We start from the raw sequence: 13,509 nt of genomic DNA on the forward strand, positions 1-13,509 counted from the left end.
GAGAACTATATATAGTAGTGCTTGAAATAGAATAATGAATTCTCCCAAATGTTGCGATACAAAAAGGAAGCAGATTTTTAAGTCTGGAGTGACAGAAATGATTTTTTTTATAAATTCGTATATATGCTTGATATATATATATATATATGAGAATTTATAATAATAATAATAATAATAATAATAATAATAATAATAATAATAATAATAATAATAATTGAATATACATGACTCAATCAGTATAAATATAAACTTACAATCATATCCATTAAATTATTATTGATGTACAAAAATAGCCAAACAGTTAATTCGATTTATAACAATGACTCAAAATAAAATAAAAATTACTATAATATATATTGACATAAATTAGATAACAGTATATTATTATCGTTATTATTATCATTATCATTATTATTTGAATCGAATCGTTGTTCGTTCGTTTAACTGAAATGTTTGAATTCGTTATATACTACTTACTTACTGGCTTTTAAGGAACCCGGAGGTTCATTGCCGCCCTCACATAAGTCCGCCATTGGTCCCTATCCTGAGCAAGATTAATTCAGTCCCTACCATCATATCCCACCTCCCTCAAATCCATTCTAATATTATCTTCCCATCTACTTCTCGGCCTCCCCAAAGGTCTTTTCCCCTCTGGCCTCCCAACTAACACTCTATATGCATTTCTGGATTCGCCCACACGTGCTACATGCCCTGCCCATCTCAAACGTCTGGATTTAATGTTCCTAATTATGTCAGGTGAAGAATACAATGCGTGCAGTTCTGTGTTGTGTAACTTTCTCCATTCTCCTGTAACTTCATCCCTCTTAGCCCCAAATATTTTCCTAAGGACTTTATTCTCAAAAACCCTCAATCTCTATTCCTCTCTCAAAGTGAGAGTCCAAGTTTCACAACCATACAGAACAACCGGCAATATAACTGTTTATAAATTCTAACTTTCAGATTTTTTGACAGCAGATTGGATGACAAAAGCTTCTCAGCCGAATAATAACTGGCATTTCCCATATTTATTCTGCGTTTAATTTCCTCCCGAGTGTCATTTACATATGTTACTGTTGCTCCAAGATATCTGAATTTTTCCACCTCTTCGAAGGATAAATCTCCAACTTTTATAGTTCCATTTCGTACAATATTCTGATCACGAGACACAATCCTTATTTATTAAGTTAATAATTGAAAACACAGCTACGATAGTTATTTTAAACATATCGGTGACAAACGCTGAATTCGCTTTGAATCTCGCGCCACTATGTGGCAACAGAGCTCAGAAAGAGAGCAACAGAACGTTGCTTCCGGTTTAGTCGGTTCATAACCTGGCTTTTAGTATAGGCCTAGTGTGAAAAGGCTCTAACTGTAGCCCAGAATTGGCTATGCAGGGCGGAGAGGCGTACAGCAGAGAATGTAAGAGTGGAAATCAGAGGAAACTTAAAAAAATCTCAGAGAAAATTGAATCGGACGGATAGAATACAGGGATTAATGTAGTGTGTGGGTGCGAGCTGCTTGCGTGCGTTTATTCCAAGCTATCTCTAGCATGAGGACAGCGACGCTGTAGGCAATGCTGGCCGCGTACAGGGACAGCACGAGCTCTACGTGGCGCAGCGTCACTGTGGTGTGTGGCACAGCCTCTTCTTCTGACACCAGGGACGTCCTCACCACCCACTTGGAGCGCAGGTACTGCAGGATACCGCTCGTCTGCAGCCGGTTGATGCTGCAACACGTAATAGTAATATATGTTACAAGAGCGGTATGTTGACGTTTTCATGGTCGAGGAAAAGATTGAAAAAGCGAAACGTAGTTGAGCTTTTTTAATTTCCGAGAACATGAAAACAAACCTACCGCTCGTGTATCGTACATTATTTTGTGCGAAGATCGTTTATTACATACCTGAAAGACGAATTTCTAATTAGTTGCAATTAAATCTCCATGTTGGTTTCTGTTTAATGACGGCAACTTCGGAAAACCAAAATATCTTTCTTCAACATTGTTGCTATAAAATGTTTTCTGTGTTTTCTATACTCCAGCAGGCAGTAATATACGTCTGTCTTCCCCCCCCCCAGTCTATAAATGCGAACTTAAAACAAACGGTAAGGCTATGTAATGATTTATTTTTCATTTTAATATTTTAACAATATTATTTATATAACATATTGCAGTAATAACATCGGCATCTGGAATCTTGTTGTTTTTTTCACGGCTTCCTTGATGTTACTTCTATCAGGAATGCAATAAGTTTCGTGGAGTAGTAGACTTTACTTAATTTTTGCAAATATTTAAAAACAATAATTAACATTGCAATTTAGGTGAAATTGCAGTGGTAAGTTTCCAATTTATAATTATTACTATGTTAAACGTCTCTAAAAATAATATGTTAAAAGCCTAAAGCAGTAAAATGAATATGTCTCTTAAGCGGTAAGAAGAGGGAAATTGTTATGTGTGTTACGTTGGGAATACTGAATGTGGTATTTCACACTTACCGCGTATTGGTTCTATGCGGAAAACAAGCAAATACGCACGATCTCGCACAAAAAATATATAAATTACTTTCTCATATTTCATTATACTCGAACAAACGCATGCATTATGTTCAGACGCTCCCCCACTCTTCCTACAGAGCTGCGCTCGAGATCGGATGAGTCTACTTACGAATTATAGAGTAATGGGTTAGCCTTTACCTTGAACTCGGTAGACACAAGCCCGACCTTCCCTTCTACTCCTACCCCCTCCAGAGAAACGTTGTTTCCCTACTGCGCATTGCGAGTGTCTTGACAAAATGGTCCACACCTGTGGAGTAACGGTTAGCACGTCTGGCCGCGAAACCCGGTGGCCCGGGTTCGATTCCCGGTCGGGGCAAGTTACCTGGTTGAGGTTTTTTCCAGGGGTTTTCCCTCAACCCAATATGAGCAAATGCTGGGTAACTTTCGGTGTTGGACCCCGGACTCATATTTTCACCGACATTATCACCGTCATCTCATTCAGACGCTAAATAATCTAAGATGTTGATAAAGCGTCGTAAAATAACCTTACTTACTTACAAATGGCTTTTAAGGAACCTGAAGGTTCATTGCCGCCCTCACATAAGCCCGCCATCGGTCCCTATCCTGTGCAAGATTAATCCAGTCTCTATCATCATACCCCACCTCCCTCAAATCCATTTTAATATTATCCTCCCATCTACGTCTCGGCCTCTCTAAAGGTCTTTTTCCCTCCGGTCTCCCAACTAACACTCTATTTGCATTTCTGGATTCGCCCATACGTGCTGCATGCCCTGCCCATCTCAAATGTCTGGATTTTAAGTTCCTAATTCTTATTGTAGGGATTCGTAACAAGCTGTTTTTACGGTGATGGGTTGTTAGCCCTTCGCCCAACCCCCAAGCTGGAGGACCACCCCTTATCGGCTGTCCACGACTGCTTATTCAATATATTCGCAGCTACCCTCCATATCTGGAGGCCGTCTCCTCTATCCGTAAAATAACCTACTAAATAATAATAATAATAATAATAATAATAATAATAATAATAATAATAATAATAATAATAATAATTGACAAAGAATGCATGAGGAAACTGAATCATAAGTGTGTGTGGAAAACCCGTGAGCGTGCTCCTGGTTAAAAAAAACAAGCACAATTCATTATGGGCAAATTTTAAGGAAAATGCTTAGTTTCTGGAAAAATGTTGAAAATGATTGTAATTACTGACTTTATTTGACTCGCCCTGTAAAGGTAGACGGCGAATTCTAGTGCTACGTTCATCTGACAAGCAAACTTTCTAATGGGTGCAGATAAAGGAATTATTTTTTTCTTCCACAATGTTAATGATGTCAAAAAAGTGCTTATATAAATTTTTGGCCACTCGAGCGTAATTACGAAGGTCGCCAGAAAGTAAGTTTCACTGGGGTCGTTTACAGAAAGAAAACACAATTTCATGGAACATTTTGTTGGAACAGATACAGCAATAATTCTTGAGCTATTTTTCAACATATCCCCCAACGGAATTGACACATTTGTCATAATATGGGATCAACAGAGAGGTTCATACGGCTGTCACACACTGGTTGCGATCCCAGAAGGCAGACTTCTGCTGTAGAGTATTCCGACATATCAATTGATTTCCAAATTAGATACGCAGGTAGACGCGATCTTAGGCAGGTAAAAGGGCAGGTGTTCTCTTAACTTGCAGGGGGAGGATACAAGAATTTGTCATTATAGCTCGGAAAGTTACTAAAATAGTCTGACATTTATGTAACTTTATGGGAAGGTACTGGTCCAACTAACAGCTTGTTCCGCATACCTGCAAACCAATTTCAGAGTATTAAAGAAAATTGACCCTCCCTTGTTGACAGATTTATGAAGATGAGGCTTGAGTCCTCCTTCGACCCCATAGTGGAAGAATATGTTCGACCCTTGTAAACCAGACAGGTATACTATAATGTCTCTCGGGAAAAGGTGTTGGCGAGTAAGCGGGCGTAGTGAGATGGGGAGACCAGACGTCTCTGTATGTCCGTCACCCCAGCTTGGTCAATCACTTTTATACTTAAATTCAGTTCTATTGTAAATAAACTTTCATATCATAGAGCCAATGGGTTAGTATATATACATCGATTCATAGAGTCATCCTACCTAAGAGCCAACTGGCTAGTCTCTGAAATTGAGACAACTCATCCTGCCTAAAGTTTTTCCGTGGTTTTCCTAAGGCGCTAAGACAAATGTCGGGATGAGCCCTAAAAGAAATGGGCCACGGACCTGCACTCATCTCCCCATGAATCTCCCTAATTACTCTTATTTACAAATGGCTTTTAAGGAACCCGAAGGTTCATTGCCGCCCTCACATAAGCCCGCCAGCGGTCCCTATCCTGTGCAAGATTAATCCCGTCTCTATCATCATACCCCACCTCCCTCAAATCCATTTTAATATTATCCTCCCATCTACGTCTCGGCCTCCCTAAAGGTCTTTTTCCCTCCGGTCTCCCAACTAACACTCTATATGCATTTCTGGATTCGCCCATACGTGCTACATGCCCTGCCCATCTCAAACGTCTGGATTTAATGTTCCTAATTATGTCAGGTGAAGAATACAATGCGTGCAGTTCTGTGTTGTGTAGCTTTCTCTATTCTCCTGTAACTTCATCCCGCTTAGCCCCAAATATTTTCCTAAGCACCTTATTCTCAAACACCCTTAACCTATGTTCCTCTCTCAGAGTGAGAGTCCAAGTTTCACAACCATATAGAAGAACCGGTAATATAACTGTTTTATAAATTCTAACTTTCAGATTTTTGGACAGCAGAAGAACCGGTAATATAACTGTTTTATAAATTCTAACTTTCAGATTTTTGGACAGCAGACTGGATGATGAGAGCTTCTCAACCGAATAATAACACGCATTTCCCATATTTATTCTGCCCTGGCATGGCGCGTCCTTAGGTTGCGGATAGAGGAGACGGCCTCCAGATATGGAGGGTAACTGCGAATATATTAAATAAGCAGTCGTGGACAGCCGATAAGGGGTGGTCCTCCAGCTTGGGGGTTGGGCGAAGGGCTAACAACCCATCACCGTAAAAACAGCTTGTTACGAATCCCTACAATAAGCCCTAATTACTCTAAATTAATTAACAATTACATCTCTCCCCTCTCTTCGTAATTGAGCCACCATAAAGCCAAATGGCTGGTCTCTAAATTGAGACGATTCAACAAGGCTCATGACAACAATCACCTCCTACATAATAGCCAAATTGGCTAGTCTCTTATATGAGACAACTCATTCTGCCTAAGGTATTCCGTGGTTTTCCTAAGGCGTAAGACAAATGTCGGGATGAGCCCTATAAGAAATGGGCCACGGACCTATATGCCCTTCCCCATATATATTCCCCTTTTCTTGTAAACGACGTATGCCCTAGTTCAGAACCTCTAAATTGTCTGTTAAATGTACGAGGTCACTCAATTAGTTGCAATTTGAAAGGACAGGGACCTCTCAAATTGCAGATTTATAATTCACGGCGCCTCTTCCGAAGGCCTTCACATGTCTTGTCATCAAACAACAGATGACAGCGTCTTGCCATCCTAACGGCAAACACCAGCCAACTCCTCCTCGCCCCGTTCCGTGATCACTTGATCAAATCTCCGTCCCCCTAGCGTATGTGGTACCTAAGAGGTTACGTCCAATTTCGGCTTCCCCTTCAAAATTTTCTAGAGCTCCTTCAGTGGAGCAGCGTAACCCATAGTGAGACTAGTGGCCAACAGGCTTGGAGCTCACATATTTAGTTTTGTACAGCCCCCAACCCCTTGCAAGGACGCGTTTTGCGTACCTTTTAAATTTGTCCTCCCAATTCTCTTTCGATTTTTCGATAAACTTTCATTTGGTTTCCCTACAGCCAGAGACTTAGTATTTCCGGCGAACTTATACTTCTTTACCGCAAGGTCCGAGGACACGCGACACTACGTTACAGGGATACAAAAGTTGATCCCATGGTGTGGCAAATGTTTCAATTCCGGTAGGGAATATGTTGAAAAATAGCTCAACAATTGCTGTACCTGTCCCATTAAATTGTGTTTTCTTTCTGTAAACGGCTGCACGGAAACTTATTTTCTGGATGGCCCTCGTATTTGTGGCCAAAATCTGAATAAGCGCTTCTTTTGGCATTATTAACATGGTGGAAAAAAGAAATAACTTTTTTTCGCCCCCATGAGAATTTTTCCTTGTAAGAGAACTATTACGGTGATCCCTAGATATATGCATTCCCAACACACACCAGCTGACTATGTCAAGGTTAACATGCATCCAGGTTCCCAAGCAGGCAGCCCGGTTTGTGTCCAGACTAGCCTCCTCCGAGCCAATCACGGCACAAAGCACTGTACTTACTAGAAGTTGATGAGGTGAGTGTAGGGCAGGTTGGCGCGGAACTCGAGGGACACGGGCACGGCGAAATAGTGGCCTCGGATCTGCTTCATGTGGCAAGCGCTCTCCTTCGTGACTGCCATGTTGGACGGCGTCTCGAGCACCGCCACGCCCCACCTGCACAGCACGGCCTCCAGGTCCCGCTTGGTGACAGCGTTGCCACACGGCTTCCTTGCCACCACCTCGCGCCACTGCGGCGCCACCTCTTTGGCCGCCTCGCTCTCCTGACATTGCGGATTAAAAATCGTCCAAATAAATACAATTTACCTCTAGGGATAGTGATGATACCATAATGAAAATCATTTTGATATACAGTGCGATCGAAAAGTCCCTCCGCAGCTCCATTAATTCTTGTAACCCAGTAGAAAGTTGGCACTCCCCCATTAATTCCGGTTTGACAACCTCACACCGCCAGTCCATCATATACTTAGCGGCCAATGCTGCCACTTGAATTCTCTGCCTAGTGGATTCTCGGCTACACCGTGGCGGAAAGACTGCTTCTCGCCACGGGCTACACAAGCACTGCGGAGAGACTTCTCGATCGCACTGTATCATGATTAAAATAGTGATGTTATTAATAATATAAAACAATAAAATAATTCAGCTATATTATTATTGTTGTTATCATCATAATCATAGATACATTCCAAGATATGTAGCTTTGATATTAGTGTTCCATTAACAGTAGAATATAAAGAATATTTGTTGAAATTTTAACCAACGTAACAGAAATAAAATCTTGAAGTAGAAGTAAAGGTTGTCATTAGGGACCTATCTCATTAATTTAAGGGGTTAGGTACACCTTACAGCAGTAACATTTTTTTAAATATTCAACATTTTTGTCCTCCATTACTGTATTTTGTACAATAATGAAAATTGGTAGTGTAACACACTGTCCTTCTGCTATATGAAACAAATATTTTTAAGATTAAAAAGAATTAATTATACATTTTTTCAAAATTCAAAATGATGGCAGTTTATTGTGCAGTGATTAAGCGTTTCCCTCATAACTCATAAACTTGTTAACTTTTTCATGTTCTCTCTCTTTTATTTTATTGCTGAAACTCATGTTTGCAGTATGATGACCTTTCAACTACATTCCTTAATAAAAATATTTTTTTTTGTGTTAGAAGACAACACTGACATTTGACCATTTTTTAAAATGAATTTATTTTTTATCAGACAACCTATCAAAGGTAGAGAAGTGATCTTGCATCATATTGTAGATATGACATGCATAAATACACACAAAAAAAATCACCACAGAATTTTGGATAGTTTTTAGTTGGGTGGGAAAAGCTTCATCACTGCACAGTGAAATGAATTTTGAAAAAAAAAAAAAAAAAAAGTAAATATATTTTTTTTAAATCGTAAATAAATATATATATATATATATATTTTCATATAGCAGAAAGGCGGCAGTGTTTTACACATATTAGTTTTCATTATTGTACAAGATACAGTAATGGAGGAAAAAAATATTGAATATTTCCAAAATTTTACTTGCTGTAAACTGTACCTAACCCCTTAAGTGGAAGAAGTTACAACACAGAATCACGTCAAACACATATCGCATGTCTATAAGGAAAGTCAGTCTTTCATATATTTACTATTCAAATATAATAGTATTACTTTAGGTTATAATTTGTAACTCGCATGACGCAGAAGGTGCCAAGGTTTTGTTGACATTACAGTGACTCAATGTAACGCGACAAACATCGACGCGGTACTCGAACTTCTGCCAGACTTTTGGATAACATATCAAGTGTCACCGTGGCTGCGATTGAGTCCTTGCAAATTCCCCCAGGAATTTTTAGCCAAGTGAAGTTCAATTCTAGGACGATTCAGCAATTGGGGAAGTCCCATAAATAAATTTATCCAAAAGAAAGTTAAACCAAGAAATATTTACCAATTAAATTATTTTTATTTTTTTAATTTTAATTTTAATTTTTTTTTTATTTTATTTTATAACAATAAGCAGTCGCCAACAGCCGATGAGGGGTGGTCCTCCAGCTTGGGGGTTGGCCGAAGGGCTAACAACCCACCACCGTAAAAGACAGCTTGTTACGAAACCTTCAAATAAGCCTCGGAATGGGACTGATTCTCTGGCACGAACAAAGCAAAGGAATAAGGTTTTGAGAAATTTATCTTTTGAAGAGGTGGAAAAATTCAAATATATGGGAGCAACAGTAACAAATATAAATGATACTCAGGAGGAAATTAAACGCAGAATAAATATGGGAAATGCCTGTTATTATTCGGTTGAGAAGCTTTGATCATCCAGTCTGCTGTCAAAAAATCTGAAAGTTAGAATTTATAAAACAGCTTTATTACCGGTTTTTCTTTATGGTTGCGAAACTTGGATTCTCACTTTGAGAGAGGAATATAGGTTAAGGGTGTTTGAGAATAAGGATCTTAGGAAAATATTTGGGGCTAAGAGGGATGAAGTTACAGGAGAATGGAGAAAGTTACACAACACAGAACTGCACGCATTGTATTCTTCACCTGACATAATTAGAAACATTAAATCCAGACGTTTGAGATGGGCAGGGCATGTAGCACGTATGAGCGAATCCAGAAATGCATATAGAGTGTTAGTTGGGAGGCCGGAGGTAAAAAGACCTTTAGAGAGGCCGGGACGTAGATGGGAAGATAATATTAAAATGGATTTGAGGGAGGTGGGATATGATGATAGAGACTGGATTGATTTTGCTCAGGATAGGGACCGATGGCGGGCTTATGTGAGGGCGGCAATGAACCTCCGGGTTCCTTAAAAGCCAGTAAGTAAGTAAGTAAGTAAGTAATTATTTTCTAACGTTGAAATTTCTAACGCTTAATTGAAATTGCCATGTTATGGCCACATGCACGAAAGTATTCAATAATATATCCTTGGTCTTTAGGCTCATCATACTGAATTACGTTTTGCATTCTACAGAGTGATTCACGAGGATTTACCGTCCTTTACGGAGCTTATTTCCGAAGATATTCTGACCAAGAAATGACATATGAACATTTGTCTGACTCTTAATATCTTCAGAATTACACTAATTTGTGCATGAAAATGGTTTTTATATTCAAGTATGACTTTACTATTTTTATCATTGTCTCATTGCGTACTTCACTTCTGGTAGTGTGGAAGAGAAAGCCTCATGGCCTTAACTCTACTAAAATAAATAAATAAATAAATAAATAAATAAATAAATAAATAAATAAATAAATAAATAAATAAATAAATAAATTTGAAGTTGCTTGTAAAATAGCATTGTTCTTGAGTTTTAAGGGTAAAAAAATATTACAGATAAAGAATGAACTATTCAGCAGTATCATTTCTTTAATTAGCTAATATTCTGAAGCTAAAAATGTGTTGTGAATTCCATAGTTGCTTCGTACAGATTTTGTTTTCGATTTTTAACAACAAAATTATATAAATTATCATAACAATTGTTACAAATCACTCCACTCTTGTGAATTCTTTAAGACTGTACAGTAGGATGCAAAATTAAACTGTAAAGAATCAAGTTTCTAAAGTCGTATATAACAATTTTTGTGATAAGTGCGTACAAATGTCATTTTTAGTTAAAATTTAAAAAAAAAATTTGTACAAAGGAATTAACAACACATTTTTAGCTTCAGAACACTAGCCAATTAAAGAAATGACACTTCTGAATAGTTCATTCTGTATTTGTAGCATTTTTTACCCTTAAAACTAAATGAAAAAGTATTTTACTAACAATTTCAAATTAATGTAACCCTGAAAATATTGAGATTAGGACAAATGCTTTTTATGACATTTTTTGCTCGGAATGCCTTCGAAAATAAGCTCCGTAAGTGACGGTAAATCCTCGTGAATCATCTTGTATTATACAAGTTTTAAAATTTCCTTTTTTGAATGGGATGAATGGGTGAACGAATATTTTAAGGACAGGGATAAAGATGGAGAATATAAACGAATTTTTCCCTACCTTCTTAAACAGCCAGAGTTATTCTTTAATTATTTTAGAAATGTCATTAAAGATGCATCCCAGATTTCCCTTCTTTCTTGAATACATGCTATTAGTATTTCAACATCCATTGTGGAAAAAAATCACTCACAAAAACAGCTACAAATATCACGTCACACAGGCAAGCGTGCTATAAAAAACAAATTTATTTGATCGGCGGAGACGGGTGAACAAGTATGCACAAGCTTGCGGTTGTAACTTGCTTCCAGTGTGAACACTTTCGCCGCACCACCAATGGTTTCAAAAAGACATTCACTAGAACAGGAGTACGGTATACAGTAGTATAATGAGAGAGGAAGTATTAGAATTTTGTTTCTTAACAGACCCAAACATTAAAATCTACATAGTTTGCAATCGATAACATTTCTAGGCTTGTAGAACACATGTTTAGGTCGAGTACACCAATTGCCTACAAATATAACCTCAGTTATCGTGTATTTCCGATAGGAGACACTAACTTAGATTCTACATACTTTGTAATCGAAAGCTCACGAACTATCTTCAAATACATCTTTTCTCAGTCTTGGTTCCTTGCAATCGATACCATTTCTAGGCATGTAGAACAAAAGTTAAGGTCAAACATACCAATTAATGTCTCCAAATACCTCTTCATTGATTGCATATTCCTTCCGTTTTCTAGATTCTCTGTCAGAACGGTAGATAGCACCAATCGTCCTACAGGGTGTTTCAAAAATACGGGGCATAATTTCAGGTATGTATTTCCCACATGTAGATAATCAAAATAGTTCATTACAACATGTGTCCGGAAATGCTTTATTTCCTAGTTATGGCCTTCACAACATTGAAATTCACCGGAACCATACCTCATGTTTTAGAAGACACTCCACTGATCAATCGTCAACACATTCACTTCTTGCATGATGGCGCTCCTGCACACTTCAGTCGTACGGCTCGCCGGTACTTGGATCGAAGGTTTCCTCATCGATGGATAGGTAGAGGTGGCCCAATTGCTTGGCCTCCACGCTCACCTGATCTGAACTCTCTCGATTTCTACTTGTGGGGCCATTTAAAATCATTGGTTTATTCGTCTCCGGTGCCTGATTTAGAATCCCTTCGGAATTGAATTGTGGCAAGTTCTGAGGACATACGCAATACTCCTGGAGTTTGGGATCGTGTTCGCAGGTCAATGAGACATCGATGTGAGGTCTGTATTCAAGCAGGAGGTGGACATTTTGAACATCTTCTGTAATGACAACGACCTCCGGAAAGAAAAACGTTCCGGTGAATTTCAATGTTGTGAAGACCATAACTCGGAAATGAAGCATTTCCGGACACATGTTGTAATGACCTATTTTGATTGTCTACATGTGGGAAATACATACCTGAAATTATGCCCCGTATTTTTTAAACGCCCTGTATATACCTATTACACACATTTTAAAATAAATTACTCTTTCCCTCTTTCTTTAAATGCTGATATACATTGGCGTTTTATCTAACAAGATTATCCTTCTATTTTTAAATCTATCTTCATTCTTTAATTCCTATGTTTAGAATATTCCTATAATTATTTATTCTCTGGGACCCTCAAGTGATCTTCGTTCCTTTACCTATATATAGTGGCTCTCATGATTGATCGTACATTATCATTTAAGCGTAAAATTTTACAAGATTAATCACTCCGAGACGATTTTACTTAAATAACGTTAATTATTCGAAGGAGAGTATTTGTTTACACATTACAATTACGATTTTTTCCTTCCATCTCTGTTTGAAGATACTGTAAGCATTGCATAATAATTTTATTAGCTTATATACACGATCAACTACATCACAAAATTGAACGTACACCTATTAACTTGCCTCGAACTCACCTCTATTACTATCCGGACAAGAGGTTCAGCAGTTGCGTCTTGACCGTCAGTAGGTGTACTACACAGAGTGGACTGTTTATTTCAGTGCGCTAGTTCAGCGGTGGCGAAAATGCTATCGTGCGCCGAGCCACTGTGTAAGCTGCAACGTGCATAGCACCTATGGAGGGAGGCGGACACCCGAAGGGGAACTGAAGCAACTGTCTGACATTAACAGTTTTTCATTTTCCTTACGTCAAGCTCTTAAATAAAATTATATACAGTACAAGGCTACAAACTAATGTTTAGTACGTGTAACGAAGAAAGAAATGAACAAAAAGAACATAGGACACATTATCACAACCTGAAATTAATTGTCTTCAGAATGTCTCTGCGGCAGAGTTTCAAAATCAGGAATTATGTCATTTACTGCCAGTCGTAGTTGATCACGAAGGTATTTGTCTGTCAGTCGTGATCTAAATTTGATTTTTACTATTTTCATTGTTGAAAATAATTTTTCACAAACGTAAGTTACAGCGAACATGGCTTCAACAGAGCAAGCGAAAGAACGAAGCTTCAAATATTTATTTTTTGCCAAAGATTTGAAAAGTTCAACATTTGTCAAGTCCTTATATCTAGCTTTCGTTTAACATCACATTGTAAATATGTGAGTTTAAATTGAAGATCTAACCGCATTATTCGTACATCTGCTGAAAAAGGATCGACGTACAACGATGATGATGATGATGATGATGATAATAATAATAATAATAATAATAATAATAAT

The 13,509-nt window shown here is 38.1% G+C and overlaps 1 protein-coding gene across 2 annotated transcripts in view; it reads right to left on the bottom strand.

The window, feature by feature from the left end:
- Positions 1-673: 673 nt before the first annotated feature.
- The window catches only part of LOC138695929 (glutamate receptor ionotropic, delta-1-like), a 64,314-nt gene continuing 51,478 nt past the window's right edge, over positions 674-13,509 (bottom strand). For both annotated transcript variants that reach the window (XM_069820318.1, XM_069820319.1), the window contains exons 7-8: positions 6,875-7,134; positions 674-1,726 (exon numbers count right to left, since the gene is read on the bottom strand). In XM_069820318.1, coding sequence (XP_069676419.1) covers positions 1,492-1,726; positions 6,875-7,134 — 495 coding nt within the window. In that variant the 3' untranslated portion in view covers positions 674-1,491. The remainder of the gene's footprint in view (positions 1,727-6,874; positions 7,135-13,509) is intronic.

This window comes from Periplaneta americana, chromosome 3 (assembly GCF_040183065.1).
Source record: "Periplaneta americana isolate PAMFEO1 chromosome 3, P.americana_PAMFEO1_priV1, whole genome shotgun sequence".
Taxonomy (NCBI): Eukaryota; Metazoa; Arthropoda; class Insecta; order Blattodea; family Blattidae; genus Periplaneta; species Periplaneta americana.